The 17,008-nt window shown below is 43.8% G+C and overlaps 1 protein-coding gene across 1 annotated transcript in view; it reads left to right on the top strand.

The window, feature by feature from the left end:
- Nucleotides 1-17,008, top strand: part of CACNA1B (calcium voltage-gated channel subunit alpha1 B) — a 433,344-nt gene that overhangs the window by 318,805 nt on the left and 97,531 nt on the right. The window contains exons 21-22 of the mRNA XM_067542172.1: nt 8,604-9,425; nt 14,909-15,126. Coding sequence (XP_067398273.1) covers nt 8,604-9,425; nt 14,909-15,126 — 1,040 coding nt within the window. The remainder of the gene's footprint in view (nt 1-8,603; nt 9,426-14,908; nt 15,127-17,008) is intronic.

The following is a 17,008-nucleotide window of genomic DNA, read 5'->3' as shown; positions in this document are numbered from 1 at the left end:
CCCTCCTGATGCCTTTCCCCTTCCCCAGTTTTTTCCAAAAATCATTCACATCATTGTGGAAAACCTCCAGGCCAGCATACGGTGGAACACTGGAAGGTGTGCAGCAGTGCCATATAATGCTTGTGATTTGAGCGTGAGCAACTCTGTAGTGTTTTGTGCACTGGGTGTGAGTTCCTCCGCTTCTGTCCTTTATTTTTTCTTTTTCCCTTTTCACTCTGTCCTTTCCTTTCTTAGTCATGTTCCTTTCCTTTTCCTCTTACACTCCTCCTTGCCCTCTGCCCTTGTTTTGTGGCGTGTCTTGTTCTCACTGATATATTTTTTCATTTGTGTTATTTATACACTGGGATAATGGTTTTGATGTTTCACCAGTGTTTGCACTTTTGGTTTAGTAGGAGAGTGGGGTTCCACTGTGAGCGTGCTCTTTGCAATGAAACCTAGAAGGTGAGAGCTTCAAAGGGATCCCCCTTCTGGAAACAGGACTCAAATGGGTCAAAATTTGAAAACTGCATTCATAACCCTTGGAAATGTGTTATAACGAGAGCAGAGATGCTCCCCCCACCCCTTCACGGGGTTTGAGTATAAAGCTACGATACTTCATCATGTCAATGAGGTACTCAGCAAGCTCCTGTGTAGCCTAGAATTTTGCAAACACAGTGGTAGTCCCTTCAGCTATTTCACCCACTTCCCATTAAAGATCCCATCCTCTCCAGGACTCATTGTGAACCCTGAGTATGCCTGAAAGGTGCAGGTTTGTAGGAAATACCTTTGATTCTGTCCAAGTCATGCAGCAAAGCTTGTCATCAACCCATTGAGCCTCTTCGGCTTTTATCATTTTGTGTTACCTTTCTACTGTGTAATGCTCTTGGGAAGATGAGTAAGTGCACTTCAGACACGAAGAGCCAGATCCCACAGGGTGTCATAGTAGGGCCCAGTGCACCTGAGCAATTGGGAAACAGGCAGCTTTCCACCACCTTTTTGCTCCCTCTTCCTGATGCATCTCAGGTGTGGTTTGGTGTCTAGTACAATTTAGAGCTGTTGTTCACTTTGGGTCAAGCTGGAAAATCCCCCCCTCACAGCCCGTTTCCCCCTTCCCCCCGTGTAGAGAGACTCTCTGTTGGTGCAAAGTTGGTGGAGTGAACTCTGCTGCCTCCTGCATCAGCTGTGGTGTCTGACTCTATCACCAGGTCCACTGGAAGTCCCTTGCAACAGAAGGGGAGGGAGAAGAAAGAAGGAGGTTTATCAAGGGGAGGGGATGTGGCAAACCGAGTCTGTGCCTGATTCTTTGTGATACTTTACTCCAGCAGCGTAACCTAGAGCTGCACCAGGGCAGTGTAAAGCAGCTTTCGTGTAAATGTGCACCAGGCCTGTTATCTTTGAATTTGACCCATAAACCCATCTTGTGGAGACAGGGGTAGGCTGTGCTTTTAAAAAGCTGAATCCGAATGATGAGTACAAAACTCACCTTGGAACTGAGTATCTTTTACCCTGAAGCCACTTTACAGCTGTTCAGTCATGAAGTGGAGCCTTAAAGTAGGTGTAGATGTAGTTGGTAGCCACGTTAAGGTCCCTTCATACTACCAGAGCCATAAACGTGAATTAAGCTCTTTTTGTGTGTAGTGCAGATCTAGGTTGGAAGGTTTAGCTGAGTCTGCAATTCTTTCTCTCTACATTATTTGCAGTGCTTTTCCCCAGCAAAATACTTGTTTGGCTAAATTTACTGGATCCTATAGGTAGCTATCACTTGATATACGTGATACATATAGGTTTTCCAGTATCCAGTTTATACCAATAAAATCTCTGTAGCTAAACTTGAAGGACCTGATTCTGAGTTATATTAAGGCCTACGCACAGGTTTTGCAGCAATGTAAGTATTTTGGCTAGAGGTGTTGTTGTTTTTACTGAAACAGTTAAATCAGTACAATGCCTCGCCGTCTGGATACAGTTATACACGTATAAAGGTTCCTCATAGCTTATTCTCCTTCCCTGTGGGAATAGTTATACTGATATAAGATACCTTTATACCAATATAATTACATATACTCTATGGGGATTCAACCCCTTTAACTATAGTGTTACAAAGTGGATTAATTTTTTGACAAGGGCATGCTCAAGTCATGTGAAGGGGAAATAAATCTTACTTCCACTTTAATGTTGCTTTGCATTGCAAGAGCAATGGGAAGTGGCCTTAATGTGACTAGGAATCAGGCCCTGAGAATCCATGTTTACTGAATGGACACCAAGAAATATTCCACTGAAATTTAGATATTTTTTCAGTTTTCAGTGTCTAATTTTTTCAATTGAAAATTGTAAGTGGCAAGAAAATCAGGACAAAAATATCCGAAATAGCTTCTTAACAAAAAGATAATAAGACGAGTCCCTCTGATGTTAATTTCAGACCTTCATGTTGTAATTAATTTATAGTACAAACACAGCAACCAATAAAAATCCATGTTTGGTTCACTTTGGAGGGAAAAATAATTAAATATATATATACCAATAATTATTTTTATTTCTAAAAAGTTAGTCACTATTTGCATAAAACACATGCTGAAAACTGGTAACACAGCTAAGTGCACAGTTATACTTCAGGCATAAGTCAACGGCAAAGTGCTTTCAGTCACCCACGTCGCAGGTATCTAGAATATATGATCAGTGTTTTACAGATTCTGTTTACATTAAAATGAGCAACTGAATCCCAACCTCTACAGTTACTCAATCCAGTGGGATTCTCTTTTTATTGTTATCGGTTTGTGATAGCACCCATGATGCATCAGTCACTTTCCAGACCTAAAAGACGGGTTAATCTCAGGACATTTTGTAGATTGTCAAACAAAGAAAGGGCCAACATTTTCAATCTTGGGTCCCTATAAGATTAGGCACCTCAAACTCCATATTTAGGCATCTAAATGAGATTTTTTTTAGAGGTGCTGTGCACCTGTGGTTCCGATTGAATTCAGTGGCAGATGCAGGAACTCAGCCACCACATTTGAAAATTTTGATTAAGGAACACTACTACTTACTCAATACACAGCTACAACAGCAATCATGATGAAGGTCATCTGTGCAGTGGATATGCATAGTAATCTAAACACCTGGCATGGTGGGGTTGGAAGAAAAGGAGGACATGGGTATAAAGTGCTATAGTATGCACAATATGTAACCGTCTTGAAAGTCCAGCTGGGAAATTATAACTGCCGCTGTGTCATATATAAGCCTTAGGGCAAATCCTGCCCCTGGATGCAGTCAGTTCCCATTGACTTAAAAATAAGTTGATGTTCTTAGAGCAATTGTTTCTATGGTAAAAGCCCTAACTGCATGATTCTGCAGCACCCATCCAGGAGGGAAATAAAAAGCTTTAAATGTCTCGTGTTCCTCATTTGCCATCCAAAAAGCCAAGTCACTGTTCACCCATATCACTTGCTTTTGCCTGAATGCAGCATCCATGGCTTCAGTTTTATCTCCATTCTCACAGCACAAGGAGCTGTAGCTTCATTGCACTAATGTGTTTTGTTCTTATTAGAATCTATGAGTTCCTATGGGGATTTAAGCCATTACAGAGTCTGGGCTGTGCAGTTGTGTGTAATAATTTCTGAAGTGTCTTATTGAAATTATAACATGAGCGATGTAGAGAAAACAGCTAATTGAAAAGGAAATGTCATTTGACTGGATTTAGGACCTGTGTATAATTAATGGTTCAATATGTTTAAGCTAGATATGGTTTTTGTTGAATCAGGGCTGAAAAGTGCACTTTTAACTTGATTTTAGTAAAGAATTTTTCACCCCTGCAATTTATTACTAAATATGCAATTACTTTATCACAGTACATAACAGTGGTTCCAAAATCACAAGGTCAAAGAGAAATCTAATAAATATGTTATGAGTGTGGTGACTTGATATCTACTAAATATTTTCTGGAGTTTTCTTGAGATTAAAATTTGCTAAAAGTAGTATGCTTCAATGTATAATAATAATAATAATAATAACTACATGATGAGATAATTTTACAGTGAGTAATTAAAAGACTCGGTTTATTAAAGCAGTAGTCTATGGTTTGCATGATGGTGCATTTTATTGGTTCCAGATCCTCAGACAAAACTACCACTGATTTCAGCCCAAGTTCTGCTTGAGGAAGAACTTCAGGCTTTGGTCTTGAGAGACTGCATCATTCCTTTGGCTGTTGGAAGATGTAAATCAATGGATGACGCCATTCATTTTGTGTTAGAGGCTCTACCGAATTGTGCTGTAGTGCGTTTTATTGCTTCTTGTGAAATTGAATTGCTGGAGAGACTGGGTGGCTCAGGGAATTGATAATGAAATATGAGAGCTTTCCTTTCTAGTTTACCAATCCATAAAAGCCCAGCTCTATAGTGACCCAAAGTTGTTACCATCTAAGGTTACTTGATAGCCTGGACGGGATGAGTTGATGCTTGCTTTCTTCTTCCCAGTGGATAGCTGTCAATAAGAGATGGACTGGATCATCTAATAGGCTATTATTGTAATCATCTCCCCGCTGTGGGCTCTGGATTGCTGAGGTACAACAGTTGTGATACAGTACTTGGTAGTGTGCTACATGTACAATGACCGTAGGAGAAGAATAAGTCACTTCGCTGATGGACCTTATAGGTTCTATCAACTGGCAGTTCGTCTAACAGCCCCAGAGCCTTCCACCCCCTGCTGACTTATCACCCCCCGGTCCGTAGAGAGAAGAAACAGCAAATTTATTACTTAACAGATTCACTCTAGTGAATTACAATATCTACTTTTTACAAAAAAACGCTATCGAAACTGGCCCCAATTTTGATGTTTGCTGGCAGTTTCAGCAGCGAGACCAAGAACTGACTGTGCCATGGAGAACAAACTCTCCAAGCCAGGCTAAGACATGTTGGCAGAACAGCATAACAGAAGCCAGCATTTGTGCTGCCTGGGCTGTACCTACTGTTTTGAGGGAGGACTCCATCCCCTGGAAATACCAGCCCTTCACCAACCCTATTTTCCTATTAATTGTTTTCTTTCAAAGAGCTAGAAAACAAAACAGCATTTCTATATGAGAATACTAAAAATAAAGTCAGACTCCTGTATTTATTGGTCTATGTTGATCCAGGAAGTTGACATTGGTGACAGTTTTAAAGCCATATCTTAATTCAATCATATGCTTCCAATACGAGCTTAACAGAATTAGAACTGGTCAAAAATCAGAATTTTCAAAAATTGTTTTTGTCCTGAATTTGAACAAAAAGTTGAAATATCACAAATTTTCACAGAACAGAAATTGTAATTTTTAGTGGGCTATAGCTCATGTGATGAGAGAAGGCATGGCTGAACTACATCTCTTGTGAGGTCCCATGGTCATGGGACTCCCTTGATATACCATGGCACTTCAACTAGCAGGAGACTGTGATAAATCATAAGAGATGTGGTCCAGCCAGAGAGTCGAGCCAGTAGACACCCAAACTACAACTCCCAAGAGGCCATGCAGGAGCTGAGGTGGGCGAGATTTAGTTCCAAACTGACCAGGAATAAAAATGTTTCGGTTGTGTTTAACAAACCAAAATATTTCAATTCGGATCAACTCAAACCAAACCAAACCAAACCATTTCAGTTAGATTTTTCCCCACGGAAAATCAAAAAATGTAGCCAAATTAGAAAATTTCTCTTAAAAAAAATCCAATTTTGATTTTGCAGAAATTGCGTTTTCCATCAAAAAATATTTCAGCAAAAAATTCCACAACAGCTCTAATCAGAATATACTTTTCTAGCATATCTAGAATCTAAAATGTATAGGGCCAAATTCTGAAGTTCTTACACAGCTTTTTTTCAGTCTATGCTCAGGTAAAATTGTTAAAGACTTCAGTGAGAATATATTTTTATTTATTTATTATATATTTGTTGATATTTAAGTAGTTTATTTAAAACAGTTGTTTTGGAAGGTAGTGGTCCATTACATAAAAGCAGCATTCTAAATGTCTGTGATCAAAATGCTTCAGCCAATAAGAAAGTAGCTTGTTCTTAAATGTGATTTTAAAAAATCGTAACAAGGAATACACTGTACTGTCTTGAACAATCTAGACTGTGATTGGTTGACATTTCATTTGTATTATTTTTAATGAGGAAATAGGGGATTCACCAGTCAGGAAAGTGATACATTAGCATTCGTTTTATTTGATACAATGTCTGTTTTGTACAGAGAGCTGAAAGATATCTGATTACAGCCACTGCATTATTTTCTGGTGGTCTGTCTCTGAATCCAAGTGGCATTGGTGGGATTGTGCAATAAAATCCACTAATCATAATGTCTGCCAATCTGTTTTGGCATGCCAGGCCCTGGGTAATGGAAGCTATGTATATTGGTGATACCACTGTAAAGAATTTGAAGTGCTTTGTTGGTAGGGAGCAGCATAAAAGCAGTGGATATTGGGGTTTGAGGAATGGAGGTGGATTCATGAATGGATTTTTTTTCTCTTATGAAGAGGTCTGCAGAAGGAATAATATGGAGAGTTATTGATATAAAGTACCAGATCAACAGTACCAACAAAAGACGTGATAAAAGGGTTCATGGTTGCACTATTATTGTAAAGATTCACACCCAACATAGAAATATCTGGTACTAATCCTAAGGGGATTTGTGGTAGCCTCATCACTTGAGTTATTTAAAACTGAACTAGTCAAAGCACTAGAGAATAACTAGAGTTACAGGGATAATTGTGCATTAGCTAGATTTTTCCCATCTCTTCTGCGATTCTTTGTGTGCAACACAAATGAACTGCATCTTTACATGGAAGTAGTTTAATGATGCTGTGTTTTGTCTTAAGGTGGCATCGCTATTGTTCCACAAATAAGTCTGGTGAATAAGTTCAAAAGCCTTCCTCTCTGAAGAAACACAACAGCAGCCACAGCACAGAAGCAGCCCTCATATGTGTCTATATTTCAGTTACTGTGAGAACTTATAGAAAGCAAGAATCGGATCCATTTAATTGGACAAGCAGAATACATAATTCCCCCAGCTACTTGAGCTTTTGCTCTGAAAAGCTCTAAATACTGTCCCTGAAGGCACCAACCTGTTCTATTTCCTTATTGCCATTTCCCAGGCAAGACCCTAACGTGCACCATCACTTGCTCCTGATATTCTTGACTAGTTTTGATATGGTGATTATTTGACGGCATGCTTAAAACTTTGCAGATTGTGTCTTTGCTTATCTAAATTTTTTTTCCATTCCATTCCATAAATGTAATCATTACTTCCAAATCTCACTGCTAACTAATTCTCTTGCTCTTCGGCTTATTAGTAACAAAAGCTAGTGGCTGGCAATGCATTTTTTTTGTGTGGGTGTCACCCTTTGCTAACCGTGTCAGAGTAAATGATGTGACTTTCGTATTTATAGTGTCTGAAAAGTTTGGCGAGTCTGTAATTTTGCTGTCCCTGTTAAGGAAGCAAATTATGCAAAATAGACTTCATTAATATGCAAATTACTGTCCTCCTATAGGTTCCCAATAGTGTATGTTCTTAGCAACAGCTTCAGCTCTCAGTTGTCTGTAGTCCAAACACAATGGAACACTTTGCAACTCTGAGATAATTGCATTTTTAAATGACTGTTTTGTGTTCTTAATACACGTGAAAAACAACTAACAATCAAATCACACAGCCATTTCCAGAGCAAATGCTTCCTGCACTGGTAGGTCACTGGCCTGAAACTCACACAAGGGGAAGATCTCAAAAACCAACTGCAATCATCCCCATCAAAGAGCTCTAACTGGGTAGGAGCCCTAAAGAAAGCCGCTGAGATCTCAGAGGGACGTAAGCCTGTTCTCAAAGTTTTACAAGCCACACAGATAGGAAGTCATATCACGCAATGGCAAAACCATTCACTGATCCAAATCCAGCCCAGGTTGGTAGGAATCAAAAGTCTCTACTATACGATGACTGTCAGGTTCTTACATGGCACCCATCTCCATGATATGAGTGCTTTAGGAATTTGTGTGCAGTACGTTGGGTGGTCTCAATCCAAGTGCCATGAGGTTGCATCACAGAAAGCAACACCACAGTTGCATTGATTGTCTGCTTTAGTGGCCAAGGTTTACGTGGCTCACAAAGACAGAACTCCCCTTCTCCCCCTTAGAGATGGTCCCTCCAAGTCAAGACTGCAGCATGCTGGAAGGGTGGTGTATGGGGGAGGGCACAGGCTGTTGCCTGAGCTATTTCTGTTCTGTGGATAGATGGAACACATCAGTCCGTGCTAGGGCTGTCAACCAGCACTAACTTAACACATTATTACTATGCGTTATTTTAGAGCTGCCAGCGTGCTCTCTGCTGTGCAAAACACAGAAGAAGTTTAGAAATCAAAATAAACCCTTCCCAAGAACCTTTTCTAATAGTACCAGTTGTGTGTGGGGACGGCACTAGCGCTCTGGCGATCTCACTGGCTGTATCTGCCCATGTGTTTTCTGCCAGTCATTCTATTTTCATCCCTATATTTTCTTTGGCTCAACCCTACAATTCCCTGTCTCAGCTAGAAATTTACACCTTCTTTTTAAAATGTCTTTTAGAGAAGTGGAGCCAGACCTGCTGCTAACTATCTACTCATTTTTTTTCCTCCTCTGTTCCACAGCAAACAGCAGAACTCCTCCAAATCCAAGTCCGTGTGGGAACAGAGGACTAGCCAGATCCGGATGCACAATTTCCGGGCCAGCTGTGAGGCGCTGTACAATGAGCTCGACCCAGAGGAGCGGGTGCGCTACGCTACTAACCTTCACATCCGGCCAGACATGAAGACCCATTTGGATCGGCCTCTGGTGGTAGAACTCAGGAGTGAAGGGCGGAACAACGTCAGTAAGCTAAGCCCCGTGGATGTTCAGGAGATTGAGCAGGCCAAGGCCACCACTGCCGACGGTGCAGAAGTGCCGCGAAAGCACCACCGGCATCGGGATAAAGACAAGGGGGGAGAGCAGGAGAAGAGCGACGTGGCCAAGGATGAAAACGGGGAGTCTGGCACGAACAACAGGGAGGAACGGCACAGGCAGCATAGGAGCCGCAGCAAAGAGGCAGAGGGGGGCAGCAAAGAAGGAAAAAGTGAGCGCAACAGAAGCCAGGAAGGGGGTAAAAGGCATCACCGCCGGGGCTCAGTGGAAGAAGGGGCCGAGAAGGAATACCGGCAGCACCGGGCTCACCGGCACTCAGCCGCGCGGCAAGGAAAGGAAGGCAACGGGACAATCAGTGGTGCCAAAGGCGAGCGGCGTTCGCGTCACCGAGGAGGGTCACGGCCAGGGAACCGGGAAGGAGATCCGGGCTTGAAAGGAGAGAATGGGGAAGAGCCCCATCGACGACACAAGATTCGGCACAAAACTTTGTTAGCGTCTGATTCGGTGGAGAAGGAGAATGGGGAGAAGGAAGGAGAGGCTGGGGAGAAAGATCTTCGGAACCATCAGCCCAAGTAAGTCAGCGCTGTGCAATCAGAGCTTGTCAGTATGTCGGCTGTGGGGGATTCACGACAATATTCTCCAGGCTTCGTTGATAGCACTGTGGGCTGGGATGACGGCCACAGGGGCAAGAGGACACAGCCACCCCTTCCCATGCCTGCAGGGGCTATTCCACCTGCAGCACAACTTTAAACGTTGGTCTGCGTTTCACTGGCCGATGCTGTCTTGAAGTGATTTTGAGCTAGAATGTCTCTGGCCTGGCCTAACCCTATCCAGGTCTGTGCTGTACAGCCCTAGAGCCTCGGGCACAGTGGGGGTTGTTGAAGAGTTGCACGATTGGGCTCCTGCTCCTGGCAAACTTCCCGCCATGAGGCACACAGGTTCATAGTTGCACCAACAGAATGAATGGAGCCCAGTTGCTTTTAATGGTGTTTTGAACTCTGACTGTATTATACTGGAGTATTTACTTAGCAGAGTATTATTATATATCATGTGTATTACTGAAGCATGTAGGTGCCCTACTCACAGAGTAGGACCCCATCGTGCTCGGTGATGTACAAACCCAGACAAACAGTTGTCCCCTGCCCCAAAGGCTTTGCAATCTCAGCAATTTTGTCTCCTCTTCCCAACCGATTTTCCATCTGTCATCGTGGAGAAATGTCAGGGATGGAGCAGAAAGCTGAGTGCTTTGTGTGGCTCGAAAGTCGTTGTCAGACTAGCACCGATTCCATGCCCTGTGCATCCCCTGACACAGCCTGTGCAAATGCCAAGATGGTCCTTAATAATGTGTATACATTCTCTCTCTAACGGCCTAATGCACTGTAATTACAGTATCTTAAGGTGTCGTCTGAGGGCCTGTGGTGGGTGTCTAGCTTGCCTTGGACTGCCTTTATATTAATATTTAGGGTTGAATACATCATTCTAGAATGGCACACGGTCTGCATGGGGCCAAATAAGCCCCAAATCATCCAGCAGCTTCGGAGCATGTAAAAAGTGTCTCGGTACTAGGGTTTTGCCCTTCTAAATGGAGACATGTTAGCTGACATCTGCACAACACAACTGTCGCTATGCAGCCATAACCTCGCCTCCACTCTGTTCAGAGTTAGGCTGTATTTTAAAGGCTGTAGAGATAATTGACAGCATTGGAGGTGAATCTGTTAACAAGTGAAATTACACACATGCAAACACTGTGGGCCTGATTCTCCTCTCAGTTCAGTTGTACGCCAATGTGTTGTAGCTCCATTGGATTCAGCGGAGTTACTCTTGGCTGACTTCAGTGTCAGTGAGGAGAGAAACCAGCCCATATGTTTGCCATGATAAGGTTTATAACATCAGTACCACCTTGTTCCTCAGACCCAGGGTGTGTCTAAACTGCGATTGGGAGATGTGATTGTGGCACGTGTTGTCGTATCCTAGCTCGCTTTGATCACACCTCCTGACTGTGGTGCAGACATGCCCTCGGAGTTCTCTATGAGAGCCTCCTGGCTTACGTAGTCCTTTACACCTGTGCAAAGTGATTGAGAAGAGGGTGTTAAACCGGGCGGTTCTGATTGGTAACATTTACGTGCACTTTGCAGAGTTGTAAAAGGCTCCAGCAGTTGCCAGGTGCTGATCTATGCACAAACTGGCACCAAAATAACGAAATTGTTTTTAATTCATACCGGTTGTTACATTGGTGCAAGACTGTGTGTAGACGGTCTTATTTTGGAATAAAAGTGTTCTGTTTCTATTTTGCTTAAATTGGTAATCCCTAGGGCTGCCCAAGTGATGTTGGGGTCATGCAGACTTCCAGATCAGCCCAGGATCAGCAGGGTGCAAAGAGAATGATCGATTTTAGGGCCAGAAGGGACTAGTCATCTAGGCCACCTGCATAACTCAGGCCACAGAATTTCACCCAGTAATTGGTGCAGTGAAGCACACATCTTGGAGTTGGGCTGGAACATATTTTTTAAAAAGACGTTCGGTCTGGCAGAAAGCCACCTTAGCCTCCCACCCTTTGCATCTGTGTGCTACAGCTCAGTGCACAATTGCACTTCACGTCCTTTCAGAGAATCATAGAGTTTAAGGGCAGAAAGGATCACCATCTAGTCTGACCTCTTACATACTACAGGCTACCCATAACCCACACACTAAATCCAACAACCAAACTTAGACCGAAGTATTGCTGTCCTCAGGAGACCAAACTATTCTGTGCCAGAATAGGCTGAGGATAGGAGGCATCTTTTATTTTCTCATAGTAACACTGACCTACCACAAGGGGAGTTATGAGGTTGAGTTAGTTAATGCTTGTAAAGCACGTGGACATCAGCAGGTGAGCTGCTTCATGTGATTGCAAATTATGCTCTGACATGGTGATAGTAAGCAGTGGGAAGCAATCCATTTTTAATAAACATGAAAACTGAACGTGTTCCTCGAAGGATGGTATGTTGTTATGCTTAACCCAGAGAATGCTGCTGGTTTTCCAGGCCGCCAACCAGATGAGTGCCTAGGAGGACGTGCATATTTAGTGGGTCATATTCTGGGCTAGTTTGTGCCTGTACTAAGGTGTGGGTATCTCCTGGAGTTCCCCAGTGTGCAGTGGGGACTGTACAGAGTGGAGCCATGGGTCCACTTCCCAATTTTCTCTTGGGCATCATGTGCCCCCAGGGGAGCAGAGAGGGACTGAAATTTTGTCTGGCCCTTATAAAAGCAGGCTCCCTATTGCCTCCCTTCCCACTGCAAATCTGCATATGAAACCAGAAAAATGGGACCTGATCTCAGTTACACTGCTACAAATCCAGAGTAATTTCCTTGAAGTCTTTTCTGTGAAAACTTCAGATTTTATACTAATGTAGGTATGATCAAAATCTTGCCTTGTGTTTCTGCAGTATTCAGACAGCTTTCATGTCCTGTGTTATTTATATTGTTGTCAGATCCTTGACAGTTTTGTGCATGTGAATTTCTTCTGTTGTAGTTTGTAAATGAATTTGATTTGAGGCTGAGTATGTCTCAGCATGTCTTAGAGTAAGCACAATAGCAACTTACTGTCCTGATTCCGTCATATGCTGATTCCTCAGCATGTGTTCACAGGCACCTTACAATGGGGATTCCACTAATAATACTTAGGGGCTTTTTAAAATGTATGTAATTGATCAGCCGGACGCTCACGCCTCCTTCAAGCTATTACAGCACATCAGATAAACATGCTCAGCACTTTAGAGCGCTGGGGGCCTAATCGTGGTGTGCTTGTGCAGTAGAAACCTGTGCAGGGATTGATTTCTGTACAGATGCAGTAGCTACAGTTTCACTGTTAACAGTCTCTGTAGACTTTTCCCTCTTCCTGTCTCTGATACATTTGGGACTAATCCAGGAACTATCCTGAGCCAAAATGTCTCTTTTGTTGTACTGCTAAACAATGTAAAGGGACCCTTGTGGAGAAAAGGTGGAAACTCCATAGACTAGCTGAGGCTTGAAGTCACTTCTTGCCCTGAGGGTATGTGTTTGATTGTAACCATATCATAGGGCAAATACAGATTTTGGGTGCCCGGAGTCCCCTGGATGCTCGGTTTCTGTGACAGGTTAAAGATTTTTGAACGGCACTTGAAATCTGATCCATTTGTGGCACAGAACTAATCAATCCACGTGGCTCCGTGGGATGCACTTTCACGTGTGGGCTAGAACAGCGGTTCTCAAACTGTGGGTCGGGACCCTGTTTTAATGGGGTTACCAGGGCTGGCATTCGACTTGCTGGAGCCCAGAGCTGAAACCAAAGCCTGAGCTTCACTTCCCGGAGCTGAATCTACTCTGGGCAGCGGGGCTCAGGTTACAGCCCCCCTCCCAGGGCTGAAGCCATCGGGCTTTGGACCCCTTCTCCCCCTCTTGAGGTAGCATGGCTGGGGCTTGAGCTTCGGTCCCCTTTCCGGAGCTTGTATAGTAATTTCTGTTTTCAGAAGAGGGTCACGGTGTAATGAAGTTTGAGAACTGCTGGGCTAGATGGTTTTAGGGTCATGTCTCACCATAGCACTCGGGCTCCTATGTGCTATTGCCGGGCCTTACTAAGGGAGTGCTGCTGTGTTAGAAGTGACACATTAAACCCCACTCCCTTTCTGGTCATTCATTATTCAGTCAGCAGTTAAAGTGCATGAAAACTTAAGTGCCCTGGCTAATTTGCTCTCATTAAAAACAGCTTCTGCAGCCCCATCTTGCTCCCACTGAAGTCAATTACAAACCTCCCATAGACTCAGTGGGAAAAAGGATGAGTCCATTATGTCCAAGACTGTTGATGTGCATGTAATGGCTACCACATTCAGTGTAGTGCTGTTATCTAAGGGCTGTACACAAACCATTCCATTCTGTTGTATTTCATTTTTATTGGAATTAATAGAAAACTTAATAACCATGAATCATTTAGAATATTCAATAAAGAAATGAGGAAAGAGTACAAAATTGCCTTTATGCCTCTGTTAATCTAAATGGAAACAAATTAAGTTGGGAATGATAGGTGTGGGCATAGTTCACCCTATGAAATCCTGGTAACAGAGTGGAATTGACATAATGATCTCTATATAGTGCACCTTCCATTCAAATGGACCCCAAAGCACTTTACAAATGTTCTAGATTAGCCATACACACTTTGCTCATTGCTGAAATGCAGCCACGTCTGAGGTGGAACCCAGCAGCTGTTTAACAGCAAAGCGCAACATTCCACGATGATTTAGGACTGGACCTGAAGAGCACCAGATTCAAATGAAACTGCAGGGAGAATTTTAGAGAGGTGGAAGGTAAGCAGGACAATACAGAGAGGCTAATTTGCTTACTGTTGTAAAAGTGCCAGGGGATTCTTACTACACGTCGTGGGGACCTCAGGTTTATGTCTCATTAAAACAAATGGTACCGCCAGCAGCCCAAAGGCTGCAGACAGCATTTGTACAGCACCTAACCCAACGGGGTCCTGGTTCAGGGCTCTGACTAGCAGGCAGCACGATAATACAAATAATACATAATAATATTGCTTGGATGCTTGCTCAGTCGGACTCAGAGAGGAGAGAGTCACGAAGGCTACGTCTGCACTAGGAGTAGGTGTGTGATTCCTGGCTCACTTCACATCCTTGCGGTAGCTCTCACTGAGCTGGGGCTAGTAGAAATTGCAATGGGGCTGTGGTAGCGCATGTAGCGGTAGCGGAGGCACGACTGAGCCGTTTCAGGTGGGTCTGTGTTCCGCACAGCTCAGCCTCGCCACCGCTGCCTATGCTGCTGCAGCTATCCTGCTGTTTAGACTCGTGCTAGCTGGAGTATGTGGACGTGAACAGGGAAATCGCACCCCTCGCTTGCCGTGTGGACGAAGCCTTACTGAATCACCAGCATCTGGGTTTTCCCCGGAGGTCTTCCATGGAGAAACCAGCCCAGCTTCGCTTAGAAGATCTGATAGGCGTATCCTATGGTGGCATGACTGCAGGGCATGGCTATTCTCCCTGGTTTGGTCTTGAAGAGGTTTATAATCTCTGCTGTTCTATCTCAGGGAGACTCCATGTGAGACAGAGGCTGCGGGCAGTGTGAGTGTCGTCCCAGTGCATACCCTGCCCAGCACCTACCTGCAGAAAGTGCCTGAACAGCCAGAAGATGCCGACAACCAGAAGAATGTGACTCGGATGACTCAGCCGCCACTGGACAAAACCACCACTGTGAACATCCCCGTCACCATCACCGCACCTCCTGGGGAGACCACTGTCATACCAAGTGAGTGCCTCAGGCAGCCTGTCAGTCTCAATGGAAGTTGTGGACCATGCACATTGGGTGCAGAGCTCTTTTGAAATCCCACCCCTCTAGTGCGCATTGCCACACGGATTTGGCATGTTGATCTTGGGCAGGTCACTTATTGCTCAGAGGAGATGAGCTCCCACAACTCCAGCTGAAGTCAGTGGGTGCTCAGCACTTCTGAAAATCAAGCCCTTTAAGCCCTGCTGCCTCAGTGTCCCCATATGAAAACGAGGGAGAATACCTGCCTCAGAATGGGTGTGAGCCTTAATTCATGAATGTGTGTGAAGCGCTTTGTGAACATCTGAGCAGCACAGTGTGTTCTTAGTAGGAATAAACTGGTTCTGCCTTCTACGTGGACAGGACAAGCCCCATGTAGCCCCTCAGCAGAAACATCATTATCAAGCCTTTTGAAACCAAATAGTTTGGGACTCCAGAGTGATGGTCACTTTGCAGTGGGGCAGCTGTCAGCAGTGCACGCCAACAGCTTTTCATTTATCCAAATGTCATGCTAGGGAAAGAGCAGTGAGCAGCGTTTGATTAAAGCTTGTCACTCTAAGCGGGCTTTAATTAGCGAGGACTCTTGTGCCGTGTCCAGCCTCTTTCATTATGACGCAGATGAATGAGAAATTGGTGGTTAATTATTTGTCCTTTCGAGTTTATATCCTGGATACAACCATTACAAGGCCACCTTCTGAAGAAGATGAGAAGGTTGCTTCCGTTTTTATTCTAAATACAGCTTTTCCTTTGTATTGTCTGCTTTCCAATTCTCTCCCCTGCTGCGTCTGTGTAAAGGGGTGTGAAATGCTTTCCTAGAATATACCTCTGGCACAGAACTTTATGTACAGCCCCTTCCCACTGCTTATGGCCCCTGGCTTGGGTGGGCGGGTAGGATTAGAAGGAGATATTCTGGGGGCATGACTGGGGAGGTCTCCTGCAACAGTGGAGCTCTGGGAAGTCATTGAAACTTAAAATAGCCCCTGGAGCCGCTGTAAGTTGTGCTGGTGGCTGGGCCTGGAATGCAGGAAATGTAATTAGGCTTCAAGCTGTCTCGGCTGTGTCTCTTAGGTCTCTGATTGTACTATTCCTCTTTAGACTCTTTACCATGTGAGAGGTTCAGTAATTCCACTACATTCTGATACTGATGTCTCTTTCAGTCAGTCTTACCCGGTTCTTTCTTCCCTTGTGGTGTTCACACATATCTGATCTGAGAAATACTAAGGAATTTACTCAACATGTTTAGGAAAAGGAGTTAGGGGGCCTGTCACTTGCTCATGCTAAAATATCAGTTGGTTGGGGGGAAAAAATAAAAAGTATAGGTTTGGTGGGTAAACCTTAACACCTCAGCTAAAGCCTCACGAGAGAATGTCATTTTGGACTTAAGAAGTGATTGGCCAACGTATGCAGCAGCTATTTGGCTAAGAAAAGAACTTGAGACATAAACAGGGTCATTCATTCATGTACTGGGCATCAGACTTCAGTAGCAGTCCTAACACAGAGAAGTTCAGGCTTTTCTCAGTCCCAGAATTATCAAAGCAGAGCTACAGCTTGCTTATTTGAGCCTCCCAGATCTACCTCCGCTGCTGGTTTATATCCCGTGTATCAAAAGACTCAGGAGCACGCTGTCAGTTAGGCTCGTTATCTTTTTTTTTCATAGAGCCCTAGCAAATTCGCTATCTTTCCCTACAGATTACAGAGATACCTGGTTGTTTCGGCTCAAACTTCAACCCCCCCCTTGACAGATCCTTTATGAAAAAACTTCAGATTTTTCTGCATTTGGGGATACTCATTTTCCGGACAGTTCTGAAATATTGCTTATCAGTGAAGCAGTTAAGGAATAATTTAATTGTATTGTCTATTATAC

This window comes from Emydura macquarii, unplaced genomic scaffold (genome assembly GCF_026122565.2).
Source record: "Emydura macquarii macquarii isolate MOO-44397 ecotype Brisbane River unplaced genomic scaffold, CSIRO-AGI_Emac_v2 contig_691, whole genome shotgun sequence".
Lineage (NCBI taxonomy): Eukaryota > Metazoa > Chordata > Testudines > Chelidae > Emydura > Emydura macquarii.
Note: the sequence above shows the minus strand (reverse complement) of the source record. Positions and strands in the feature narration are given on the sequence as shown.